The 14,055-nt window shown below is 38.8% G+C and overlaps 1 protein-coding gene across 1 annotated transcript in view; it reads right to left on the bottom strand.

Annotated features, from left to right (window-relative positions):
• LOC140729787 (septin-7) overlaps positions 1-14,055 on the bottom strand; it is a 131,007-nt gene that overhangs the window by 45,582 nt on the left and 71,370 nt on the right. The window contains exons 3-6 of the mRNA XM_073050007.1: positions 11,415-11,515; positions 9,718-9,852; positions 4,934-5,051; positions 3,737-3,829 (exon numbers count right to left, since the gene is read on the bottom strand). Of these exons, the coding sequence (XP_072906108.1) occupies positions 3,737-3,829; positions 4,934-5,051; positions 9,718-9,852; positions 11,415-11,515 (447 nt within the window). The remainder of the gene's footprint in view (positions 1-3,736; positions 3,830-4,933; positions 5,052-9,717; positions 9,853-11,414; positions 11,516-14,055) is intronic.

Here is a 14,055-nt window from a genome sequence, read left to right as displayed (position 1 = left end):
TTCCTCACTGTCCATTACATCTCAAATCTCAGTGTCATCTGCACATCATCTCCAAATCTTTAATATAGCTGGCAAACAACAACAAACCCAGCACTGATCCCAGTGGCCCACTAGTCACAAGCCTCCAGTCAGAGAGGCAAACTATTTCCTACCATTCTCTGGCTTGTTGCACGAAGCCAATGTTGAATTCAATTGACTACTTCATCCTGAATGCCAAGTGACTTAACCTTCTGGAGCAACCTCCCATGCGGGACTTTGTCAAAGACCTGCTAAAGTCCATGGAGATGACATCCACTGTCTTGTCTTCAAAACCCTGAGCAAGAGACAGCACAGTAACTGGCTGAAACAAGTACGGCCCAGTGGCACAAATTCAACAATCATGAAGTGCTTTGAGAGGCTGGTAATAGATCATAAAATCCCATCTTCCAGCTACATTGGACCCTTTCCAGTTCTCCTAGCACTCAGATTGGTCCACTAATGACATCTTAGTCTCAGCCCTCCATCCAACCTGGCCCGCCTAGAAAATTATGTCTCATACGCCAGTTTGTTGTTCATCGACTTCAGCTCGGCATTTAACATGAAGCTGGTGGATATTCTGTCCTCGTTGGGACTCAACACCCCCTTCGAAATTGGATCTTGGACTTCTTGACGAAAAGATTCCAGTCAATCTGAGTTAGCAGCAACATCTCCAGCTCCACCGCACTAAGCAGTAATGCACCCCCATGGCTGTGTGCTTAGTCCACTTGCTGTTCATGCTGCTCAAACCACAAAATCAAGTTCAGTGATGATTTTACAGTGGTTGACCTCATCGGCAACAACGATGAGCAGGTATACAGAGAAGAGGTAGAGAGGCTTATCAAGTGGTGTGAGAACAATCTGAGTCTCAATATGGACAAGACAAAAGAGATGACTGAACTTCAAGAAGACACAGATTGACTACAACACAGTTTGACTATACTCAATGCACATCAATGGCTCTGCCATGGAGAGTGAAGAGCACCAAGATCCTTGGTGCGCACATAATGGATGATCTAACCTGGATCCACAACACCTCCTCACGACTCAAGAAGGCACAGAAGTGTCTACACTTTGAGGAGATTGAGGCATACAGGTTTGCCTGTCCCCATTCTAACAAGTTTCTACAGAAGAATCATCAAGACAGTCCTGCCCGGCTGCATCATTGTACGGTACAGAAACTGCAAGGCATCGGACTGCGAGATCCCACAGAGGATAGCAAAAACTGCCGGGAGGATCACTGGGGTCTCTCCCCCCTATATGTGACATTTACTGGAAGTGTTGCAGAAAAAAAGGACCAGAAGCAATGCCCATCACAATCTCTTTGCCCACTATCGTCAGGAAGGAGATACAGAAGTATCAGGATTTGGACTGCCAGACAGGTTACCAACTTCTTCCATCAGGCTACAAGTCTAATGAATACCTTGCCACCACCATAGGGCAGCGAGGTTTTACTGTGCTGTGCACTACATGCATTTGATTTATATTTTATTACCATATGTTATGAGAGTATTTCACTTCACGTGCTGTGTGTGATACATGTTTTGTGGGTGCACTGTGATTTGGAGGAACATTGTTTTGTTTGATTGTACATATGCACAGTCAAGTGACAATTAACTTGAACTTGAAGCTTCCTGATAACCTCCTCGGAAAAAACTTTATAAGTTTGGTTAGATAGAACCTGTCACACACAGTCATGTTGATTATCATGAATCAGGCCCTGTCTATCCAAATGATTAGATATATTGTCCCTTTGAATACCTTCCAATAATTTATACACTACTGGTATCAGGCTCACAAGACAATCACTTCATGCCTTATACACCCTGGCGACTCATTGCACCCCCCCCCCCCCCCCCGCAATTTATCTCAAGTCATAACTACCTTCACTTCTGTAATGTGGATAAGGTCATGACCTCACTACTGTTTTGCCTCAATTCTATAGCCTCTATGTCTGTTTTCCGAATAAATACAGATGCATTAAGATTTCCGCCAACTCTTTCAGCTTCATGCACAGATAATCACACTGATCTTCAAGGTAGCTCAACTGGAGGAAATGCATTCTAAGTTATGAGTTTCAATAAATAAAGGGAAAGTGTTCCTACTGACAAGTAATCTGTAACCAGAGGACAAAAATTTTGCTTTTACTTTTGACGTAACTGTGACGTTCCAACCTGAGCACTGTGGAAGTAGCAGCAGTTTTAGATTTAGACAGACTAAGAAGAAAACAGCAAAGCAGAATAATTTCAGTGGTTGAGTTTTTTTAATATACATAATATATAATGAATAGCAGTTTCTAAAGAAAAAGAACTAAAAGGAATCTATCCACTGAACCATTGATTGCTGACTTTGCATTGGTATTCTTCCATTCATTTATTTATTTAGTTATTGAAGTCATCAGCAATAACTTTACCAGCTGTAGTTTTATACTTTGACAAAATGCCATAGAGGTTATTTTTAAAAAGTCAAACTTCCCAAAAATATTAACGTTTAAACTGTTAAGCAATGAGATTAAAAGTGAATATTCTCAATGCAAAGGTGTTGCATTAGATTACAATTTTCAAAAGTAACCATTAAGAATGAATTGGTAAAACAATACAGGAAACTACAGCCATTTGTCAAACATTTGAACAAAGTAACTACTAAACAAAATAAACTTGCTGCTCAACACAACACTCCCCTGAATTTGTGTGCTGGCAATCTCCTTGCCCATCCATTTAACTGTGATATTCTTTCTTTTCCAAACATTCAGCTTGTCAGCAGCACCAAGATCTGTGGTTGGTCACATCCCCTCCCCCAATAACATCTCAGGCTCTCTTTCAATTAAGGTTTCCATCCATTATTAACGCATACATTTTATCATTCCCACTGGAAAACAAGTACAGGATCTTTTCTCATTTGAAGGCAAGAACAAACTGGGCTACAAGCCATGTGAGATTCTTCCAAGAGATCTGAGAGTAATCTGCAAATTCAAATTAAGCAATTGCAAACCAAATGACCAAAGCTGGAGTAATTTATTCTAGTTGAAATGCAATGACTTGGATAGATTTTGCCACATTTATTTTCAGTTTTAATCATCATTATCTGGTCCTGTTTCAAGCTTGTATGAACTAATTCTTTCCCCTTGCTCTCTGTTCACAGCTTAGCACATTTACCAGCCTTCTCCCTTCCATATGGTTTGCTACTAAAAATGTCATTGTTGCAGCTGCTCCTTTGGCTTTCCTCCTGTCACTATCCGGTCAAGGAGACAGTATCTTGGAACACGAGTCCTTTATAGACACAGTGTGTTTCCAATGGAATTTACATTTGAGCTGATTTTAAAGCTAATAATAATTAAATTCTGCAACTTTAAAACCTTCATGTGGATAGGAAAAATGAATTGCATATTTATTATACTATGAGATTAAATATTCTGATTGTTTCTCTGAAATATAAAATCTTGTAAACACTATTGCATTTTATAAGATCCTATAACCAGGTGTATTTTAAATTATTGGCTTGTGAGCAAGCTGCTCCACCTTAAGAATTAATGAACCCACAAAGACTAATAATTACCAATTGAAAACAAAACATCCCCCATCAAAATCAATGCAAAGCTTTGTATTCCATTAAATATCCCCTTTATTTGAGGCTATGCTTCCTCCATATTGCCTCTTGGCCAGCTGTTGCACGCTTCAACATGGCATAGACAGAAAGTACCCCACAGTTAATGATATCCTACCTTTATCTTTTTTACCAACTTATTTTCTTCTTCATCATCAGTTTCTGGGAATTCATAGATCTTTATTTTGTGTTCTTGGATTTCTTTCATCACCTGCAAAAGAGTAATTAGTGGAATATGACGCAAAAGCTCTAAGATTAGGTCTGTACCAGAAAGTTGATGGGCTAATTCACACTGCTGGATAAAGCCTGATAATTGAATGGCACTCTGCCAAAGTGGGTCACCCACTCCACGCAGTTGATTACACTCAATACAGCTTGTTAATTCTCTGAATGTTTGCTTTGCTACATTTCTTCAAAGATATGCTGTTTAACCCACTGGGAATTTCAGTGCCGAACTGTTCCAAGCTAAACTGGAAAGACTTTGTCCCAGACAAATACACAAGAGGATTGGAACACTGAAACATTACCAGAATCTGAGTTTTGTTTCTTTGACTAGGAGGTCAATAACAGATGCTCAGATTTTATTTCCAGGGAAGATTTTGCTGAATTCAGTAGCTTGCTTAATATAGGTTAATAGATGGTCACTACAGATGTAAACTTGGTATCTGACATGACCGTAACAGCGGAGAATATTGGAGCGACATGGAAGGGTTAGGGTATCACGGCAGCACAGTAGTTAGTGTGACACTATTATAGCTTGAGTATCAGAGTTTGTAGTTCAATTCCAGCACCGCCTGTAAGAGATTTTTATGTTCTCCCTGTTACCACATAGGTATCCTCCAAGTACTCCAATTTCCTCCCAGACTCCAAATTGGTAGTAAATTGTCAACGATTAGGATAGGATTATGTAGATAGGTTGTGGGGTGGCATGGCTCACTGGGCCAGAAGGGCCTGTTCCACGCTGTATCTCCAAATAAAGAAATAAGTAAATAAATAAAATGACAATTATTCTATTTTATGGCACAAAAGACAGCCATTCAGCCCATCTTGTCCTGGACAGAATGAAGCATTTTTGTGCTCTAGTTTACTAGATTTAAGATACACACACACACACACACACACACACACACACACAAAATGGTTTAGCCAGTTTGTACAAAATGGTTTTGTAGGACAAGTCTTACCAGGCAAAGCAACTACTGAAGCAGTAAGAATCACACTGTGCAGATTGTCATTTTCCTTTTTAAAAATCCATTCCTTCCAATATACCTGCAGTAAGAAATTTACTGAAAACTATCTGAGCCTGTCTTCTTACCTGTCTCTTGAACTGTTGGCATTCTTCTGGAGTGAGGGTGTCAGCTTTGGCAATGAGTGGAATGATGTTAACTTTCTCATGTAGGCGCTTCATGAATTCAATATCCAAAGGCTTTAATCTGCAGAAGTATTACACCTACATTAGTCAACTATGAATACAAAACAGAGAATATTCAAGGCTGAACTACAGTGGAATGCAAAAGTTTGGACATCCCGGACAAAATTTCTGTTCCTGTGAATAGCTAAGTGAGTAAAAGATGACCTGATTTCCAAAAGGAATAAAGTTAAAAATGACACATTTCTTTAATATTTTAAGCAAGATTACTTTTTTTTTAATTTCCATCTTTTACAGTCTCAAAATAACAAAACAGGAAAAGGGCCCAAAGCAAAAGTTTGGGCATCCTGCATGGTCAGTACTTAGTAACACCCCCTTTGGCAAGTATCACAGCTTGTAAACGCTTTCTGTAGCCAGCTAAGAGTCTTTCAAATCTTGTTTAGGGGATTATCGCACATTCTTCCTTGCAAAAAGCTTTTAGGTCTGTGAGATTCTTGGGCCGTCTTGCATGCATTGTTCTTTTGAAGTCTATCCACAGATTTTTGCTGATGTTTAGGTCGGGGGCCTGTGAGGGCCGTGGCAAAACCTTCAGCTTGCGCCTCTTGAGGTAGTCCATTGTGGATTTTGAGGTGTGGTTAGGATCATTATCCTGTTGTAGAAGCCATCCTCTTTTCATCTTCAGCTTTTTTTTTACAGATGGTGTGATGTTTGCTTCCAGAATTTGCTGGTATTTAATTGAATTAATTCTTCCCCCTACCAGTGCAATGTTCCCCATGCCACTGGCTGAAACACAAGCCCAAAGCAAGATCGATCCACCCCTGTGCTTATCATTGGAGAGGTGTTCTTTTCATGAAATTCTGCACCCTTTTTTCTCCAAACATACCTTTGTTTATTGTGGCCAAAAACTTCTATTTTAACTTCACTGGTCCACAGGACTTGTTTCCAAAATGTATCAGGTTTGTTTAGATGTTCCTTTGCAAACTTCTGACGCTGAATTTTGTAGTGAGGACTCAGGAAAGGTTTTCTTCTGATGACTCTTCCATGAAGGTCATATTTGTGCAGGTGTCGCTGCACAGAAGAACAGTGCACCACCACTCTAGTCTGCTGAATCTTCCTGAAGGTCTTTTGCAGTCAAACACGGGTTTTGATTTGCCTTTCTAGCAATCCTACGAGCAGTTCTTTCTTAAAGTTTTCTTGGTCTTCCAGTCCTCAACTTGACCTCCAACATTCCTGTTAACTGCCATTTCTTAATTAAATTACGAACTGAGGAAACTGCTGCCTGAAAACACTTAACTTCTTATAACCTTCTCCTGCTTTGTGGGCATCATTTACTTTAATTTTCAGAGTGCTAGGCAGCTGCTTAGAGGAGCCCATGGTTGCTGATTGTTGGGACAAGGTTTAAGGAGTCAGGGTATTTATAAAGCTTTGAAATTTGCATCACCTGGCCTTTCCTAACAGTGACTGTGAACAAGCCATAGCCCTAACAAGCTAATTAAGGTAAAAGTTATCTGAGAGCTCAAATTTCTTGGGGTGCCCAAACTCCCAAACTTTTGCATGGTGCTCCTTTCCTTTTTTCACTCTAAAATTGTACAAAACAAAAATAATACACTAATCTCGCTTAAAATGTTGAAAAGAATGTTTCATCTTTAACTTTATGATTTTTGAAGATCAGTTCATCTTCTACTCACTTAACTATTCACAGTAACAAATTTTGACCAGGGGTAACCCAACTTTTGCATGCCACTGTAGATTGATGAATGGATTCTAAAGGAATCACGAACTTAGGGGAGAGAAGGAAATTCAAGTTGAGGACACAGATTGGATCATTGATGATCTTACATACTAGTAGGGCTATTGACATTCCGTTCCTGCAGGTCAATAATAATCCATTATCAAGGCAGTTCATTACTCCCATCAAACACTGAAGTCCAGTGGCAAAAAGATCATGGCTGATCTTTCATCCAAAGGCCTCTTCCCTCTATTGATTCCATGTCCCTTGATTCTTTGTCCTGGACTGTGTGAAGGTTCTTTCAAGTTCGAGTTGGATTTGCATTCATCCAAAGAAAGTGCAGAATATTCCATCATGTGCCTGACCTGTGCTTTGTAGACTGCTTTGTAGCTTTGGAAATTCAAATAATCATAATAAAAAGCTTTAACATTCAACTTTAAATTGAAAATAAACACTTCTTTTCAAATTTAATCATCTGCATTGTTTGAACTGCTGTACATGTCTAACTGTTCCTCATCTGAAGCACTTAAGACTCAACTGCCATGTTGGTCTGGAATCATATACAGCCAGACTGGGCAAGAACTGCAGATTTCAACCCCTTCAAAACACTGATTTTAGGCCTATCGCAAGCAGTGTTATAGAAGTGTCTTCTTTTAAATTGCAGATTTTATTCCTTGAATTTAACGCCCCCCCCCCCCCCCCCAGCTGCCATGGTGGGATCTGAACTCATTTTATCAACAGTCCAGAACTGCAGTTGCTAATTAATCTAGCTGGCCTGAGCTATTTTATATTGAATTGAAATGGAAGCCACAGTGCAACAGGTCATTTAACAACCAGTGCAACATGAATCATTTGGAAAGGGAAGCATCACCCGAACCACATCCCATAATCTTCAATTATCAATGACACCAAACCAGTGACCAGTGGGGATTTAGTAGCCAAACTGATGAAAATATGAAGCCAAAATTAAAACCAATCTCAAGCAGTTGATTGTCAGCGGTATTGTGCAGAACAGCTATTTAAAACAGATAAAATACAGGACATTTATCTGCAAGAATTTGGAATTGTTCCCAGCTACACCAATTTAAAGTCTTTTAAAAGTACTTTTTTAAAAAATATAATCTGACAGAATAGTAATTCAGTTCAAAGAATGGCTGAACTTGCAGAAAACTTGTTAATCTGTATTCTTAAAATGTTATACAAGAAGTTATTAAACTAAGTGCAAGTTCTGCTTAAAAGAAATCAGTTATTTCCACAGGTCATTTTCATACATGGGTTCTGGTTGGAAGGCTGTAACCAAAGTAATATAACAATCTACGTCAATGACTTAAATGAGGGAATGAAATGAGATGTACTCACATTCACTGATGACACCAAGTGGCAGTGTGGGGTGAGAGGTGTTTGTACAGAGACTTCAGTGGGAGGTAGAATGCAAGGCACATATTATCCACATTGGTATTTTTAATGGTGAGAGATTAAAAGGTTCAGGTGTTGAAGACTGAATGTTAATGCACAGGTTCTGCCATTAGAAAGTTTAATAGTATGTTGTGACAAGTATGCAATGAAGGTTCACCACATCGATTCCTGAGATGGCAGGTTGATCAAAGAGGAAAGGTTAAACAAATCAGGCTTGTAATTTCTGGAATTTGGTGGAATGAGTAATAAGTTCATTGAAACACCACGAGGTTTGCCAAGATGGAGCACAGCTAACATTTTCCCCGCTTAATTAACTAAAAGGCTGTGGAGGTTCAATTGCTGAGTACACTCAAGATAACACACAAAAATCTATACACAAGATGTTGGATTGGATGGCTCTAGTTACAAGGAGAGATTGGATAGGCTCAGATATTGAAGTAATGTTAAGCGTTCACTGTGGATTTGTGAAATAACCCCGGCATGAAGGAGCAAACGCAAAGAATTGATTAGCAAGTGACATGATAGAATTGTTTGAATATATGGAATAAATCAAATATTGCCAGGCCCCTTCAATTGAATGAAGGAGGAAAAGTGCAAGGTTAAACTTGATTTAAGGTTGAGCTCAGGATAGCAGAACCTCGATGACCAAAGCAAAGAAAGCATCTCTGGGTTTCCAAATGGCTTAATGGGGCAGTTATAGGTACACTAAACTTCTTTATTTTGTAAATGGTGAAGACTTATAAGTTCCTGGCATGCCAGTTTATACAAATAGAATAAGAAAATTGAACTACAACATAATGACAGGCAGAAATAGCCCTGTTGGAGTACTGACAGAATGATGTACCTAAAAGTTGAAGAATTTGAGATTAATTCCAGAAGGCTGCAAGATGATGCACTGTTCCTCAAGCTTGCATTACGCCTCAATGCAGGACACAGTGATAGGTGGATAGAAAGTGAAAGGAATGGTGAATTAAAGTTGATTTAAAAAGAAAACTGCTGGAAGAATTCAGTGGGTGAAGCAGTAACTGTGTGCATGCGGGGGGAGGGGGGGTGGAGAGAAGAATGGTAAATGCTTTGGGTTGTGACCCTACATCATTAGTGACAGGAAAGTGGAAGTTCCGGATCACCCCTTTGGACTGAGTGCAGGTGCTCCACATTGTGATCATTCAATCTGCATTTGTTTTACCCAATGTAGAGGAGGCCACATCATGCACCTAGGAAGAGTGGTTCCCGAATGGTGTAAAGGGAAATGGAAAGACAAGATGTTTCACCTCCTGCAGCTGCACAGAATTTTTTCTTTCCTGAACATCTTTCTGTTGCTTGAGAGAAGATGGCAGATATGATAAACACATAGGTTACAATACTCTTTATGGAGGATGAGAATAATCACAGACTGAGTTGTGAGGCTTCTTTACACATTCTGAACTTTAAATTATTTTAATCCCCTTTAAAAAAGGGTTTAATATTAACAGATTTGTCAGTGAGACCAAACAGCATTGTAAAACCAGCAGAAAAAGAATGAATTCAATAGATTAGCTATTCAGCTCTTGGAAGTTACTGCAACTGTACAAAATATTTTACCAACCCATGACCTGAAGGAGCAATAAAGTATAAACAACAGTGGACTCTGCTGTCTGGCATTTGGCGTCGATTCACACGGGATTCAGCGTTAAGGTAATCTTCAAACTTGCTGTCTATGTGATCAATGACAGGTTGCCAGCTGAAAATCAAACATTAGAAAAGTGATCAATTTATCATGGTCCCATACACTGAAACAAAGCATGGAATTTGCAATAATTATGGAATTTGTGATAATAGATAAACACAAAATGAGAAATAATCAACAAATTGTGTTACTTTTTATTTTTGTTGCAAAATGCTGTGGGGCATTGGATATAATATTACTGTAGATTTGGTTGGCAGTTACAGCAGAGACCCTCAAACTCTCCAGTCTGAGGACACCTGAACAGAAATTTCAGGTTGCAGTGCTGCCTCAATCTTCATCTGAGACATTTTGTCTGACATGCCACAATAGCCATGGCCATTGCTCATTACCTTGACTACCACTTTTCTCCAAAGAACTCTAAATCCTCAAATCCCACGCCTTCCCTGATACCCCCACTTTCTAAACCCTTTCCTACTATACAAATCTAATATTGATCCCAGCTGTTAAATATCAGAGTTGGATCACTGATAGAATGAATTAATGACAGAAAAACATCAGTACAGTTGCATCTCTACTTATAATAAGGGATTTAATAGGAAAAGGTGGTATGCATTATGGAAAACTGTGATATTGACTGTTTTCTAGCAACTCAATCTTTCTATAATGTGTGGTTGCCTATACATTATTTTCTTCTAATTTCTTTCAAACATTACTCAGAAATTCTTAAGTGACCTTCAATTTGTTTGCCTGTTCTACTTTTCACCCTGTAAACTTTGGAAATTAGAATTTTGGATCACAATCTTAAACTACAATAGCGTTGCTCATCCAAACCCACACAGTTTCTTCCCTCAAATTCTGGCTCAGTTTTGTAATCATTACCAACTGAACAACTTTCTAGCATATGCTTTCAGCAGCCTTGACCTTGAGTTCTGAAATTCCAAGCTCCCCAAATCTCTCTTTCTCTATCACTCTTTCCTTCTCAAAGATGCACCTTCTAATATCTCACTTCATATTTAGTGAAAATTAAACTAGCACTCATTGTCCAATAAAGCACAATGATTCAATAGTAATGCCAGAATTGACAAGTGTTGTAACTACAGAGGTTCTTCAGTGCTATGAGTGCTCATGAGAAATCTTACTCCAGAAATGGAATTCACAGATACAGGAATTATGATCAAGGTAATCTGAGATCTTCTTTGTAGTCAGTGGTAGAGAGCTACTTTCTGTTCTATTTCATTGAAAATGTTATCTTCAGCTTCAAGAATCTAATCTTTTCGTGACATCTACAACAAACGTGCACATATATGTACGGCCTTGAACATCATTTCATACAAACTTTGGGCTTGTGAATGCACTCTGCTCGAGCTGGTCATAAGCAGTTGCCTGGAACACGAATACCCTTACAGAAGTACTTAGTTATTTGTCAAATATTCCATATAAATATAAAACCATGTAAAAACAAAGTGTTAGAAACAGTCAATCAAGAAGTCTTGCATTTGAAAAAATATTTTTGCTATATTTTCACAGATGCTGCTTGAACTGCTTGCTTTCAGCATTTTCAGTACCTATAGTTTTGTTATATATTTATATAATTGAGTACAATTTGCAGAACTCACCAGTTACTGTTGTCCACAGCATCTCCAAATCCAGGAGTATCGACTATTGTGAGTAGTAGTTGAACACCACCTTCTTTAATGAATACTTTTGACTGTTCCACCTGTTTAAAAATAAAACAGAAAAATGTAAAATTCTACAAAACACTTCAATTGCTCAAAGGGATCCTGGTTAAGTCAGTGATGTTGGCTTAAATAAATTTAGGACTGTATTCATTCCTAACACAGAATAATTAGAATTTTTATGAAAACTAGCTCAAGATACCTAAATATAACTATGTCATAATTTGAAGACATTGATGAGAAACTTGCATTCTTTCAATGTGCTCAGGTATCTCATGGAAACCCAATTAACCTCGGATGCAACAAAGATTTTAAAGATTTAATCCCAATGAATATCTTCCTTACTCCACAATCAAGCTAAGCTGATCATATAGGAGACAAGATCAGAATAAGGTCTGCAGGTAGTGATCCAAAGTAGAAAATGTTTAATCACAACCTTCGCTAAAATTTGCCACCCTGTAATTCAAGAATAGATCATTCTCAATTTCCCTTCTTCTCATAGAACATGGAATAGTACAGCACATTGCAGGCCATTCGGCCCACAATGTTGTGCCAACCCTCAAACCCTGCCTCCCATATAACCCCCCACCTTAAATTCCTCCATATACCTGTCTAGTAGTCTCTTAAACTTCACTAGTGTATCTGCCTCCACCACTGACCCAGGCAGTGCATTCCACGCACCAACCACTCTCTGAATGAAAAACCTTCCTCTAATATCCCCTTTGAACTTCCCTCCCCTTACCTTAAAGCAATGTCCTCTTGTACTGAGCAGTGGTGCCCTGAGGAAGAGGTGCTGGCTGTCCACTCTATCTATTCCTCTTAATATCTTGTACACCTCTATCATGTCTCCTCTCATCAAAAGGAGTAAAGCCTTAGCTCCTTTAATCTCTGATCATAATCCATACTCTCTAAACCAGGCAGCATCCTGGTAAATCTCTTCTGTACCCTTTCCAATGCCTCCACATCCTTACATATTATTCTCCTTGCATATTATCCAGTGTTCTGCTTCTACAAACAACAGGCCTCTCTGGAACAAATTTCCCTCGCGTCCCTAGAAGGACCACTATCCAGGACAATGGAATTTAAACTGGGTTTAAATTGAATATCTAGGTACATTAGTAACCAGAGAGAAAATTGAAGATTGTTTAACTACCTAATAAAACAACAATTTCAGATGCTTTTTCTGAAATACAAGACAGATACTCAAAGTGTTCAATGCTGAATTTGACTCCTTTAGGCTAAAGACACTGTCATGAGAAATTCCACTTGGGATTAAGATGAGTAGCTTCCAACAAATACAAACATCTTTCTTTGACTGACTCCAGCCTATGGAGAGGGTTCTTGACACCCAACCACCCCCTCCCTTACAAATTGGCTCCAAATGGATCATCCTGGGCTACTGGTGCTAGGTTCCCAAATTTATTATAGTGTGTTGCTTGGCAAGGCAATAATGCAATAGCTCATTGGGTCTACTTAAAATATTTATTCTCATAAGTATGAGAATACTCAGGCAGCTTTCCATTTTGTCAGATACATGGCACTGATGTAGCTGCACTACAGCTTAACTTGGCAGTAGAGCACCAGTCTACTTGTGACTGGCTAAAAGCTCCCAGAATCTTTGCTGGGTCAGCGCACTAGCCATTTCCTGAATAAATTAGTTGGGGAGTGGCATAAGAGATGATGAAAAGTTCAAGAGAGCAAGTCATGAAATTCCACTCCACATCTTTGTCTGAAGATGGTTGTGAACATTTGATATGATGGTAACGCAGCAGCTGAATTTCAGAATTAACTGTATTATCATAAAAGCCTATTGGGTTCACTCGTGTCCTTCAAGGAATAAAATCTGCTCTTCTTACTCTGTCTGACTTTGAACAGACTCCAGCTGGCCTCACACACCTTCTGATATAGTTCAGTAAACCAGATGAACAAGAGCAAATTGGAATGGGCAATAAACACCTCGTTAGCAACACCCAGATTCCCGAGAAATGAATAAACATGCTACTGACATCAGTTTGCAATTGATGCATTTTCTTTCTTTCATAAACATTCAAGATAGAGACAATAGAGAATCGTGGTGAGTTTTCCTTTTGTGGAGACAGCTAAATAAGTGATCTGAGAAAATAGAACTTGGGATCCTCTCAGTCAGTGATTACAAAACTGATGTGCAAAGAGATAATAAATTTTAGATGTTATTATTACAAATATTGCTAATTCAATTTCTTTAGTATATTGAATTGCTTAAATGACAATTATAGAAGCGGCTAGTGGACACAAGTCAGAGTTCAAATACATAAAGACAACGTGCAGCAAGTGTTTGCAACTTAGTGATCTCTTAGACCTTAAAACTCGATGTTTCATTCCAGGCTGGAAACCTGGTCCAGACAATCAAATAACCTCAATTCATTCAGGGAAATTCTTTGTTAATAGTAGGTCTGCCTACTCAGTTCCTTGTAAGTGTTGTTGAGAACATAGGTAAAGTTATTGGTCACTAGAAGCTATAGAATTTCTTCACCCTGTGCTAATACACTGTACTCAACACAGACTAGGATGTATTTATTATTTCTAATACAGTGGATTCCGG

The sequence above is a fragment of the Hemitrygon akajei genome, chromosome 1 (genome assembly GCF_048418815.1).
Source record: "Hemitrygon akajei chromosome 1, sHemAka1.3, whole genome shotgun sequence".
Lineage (NCBI taxonomy): Eukaryota > Metazoa > Chordata > Chondrichthyes > Myliobatiformes > Dasyatidae > Hemitrygon > Hemitrygon akajei.
Note: the sequence above shows the minus strand (reverse complement) of the source record. Positions and strands in the feature narration are given on the sequence as shown.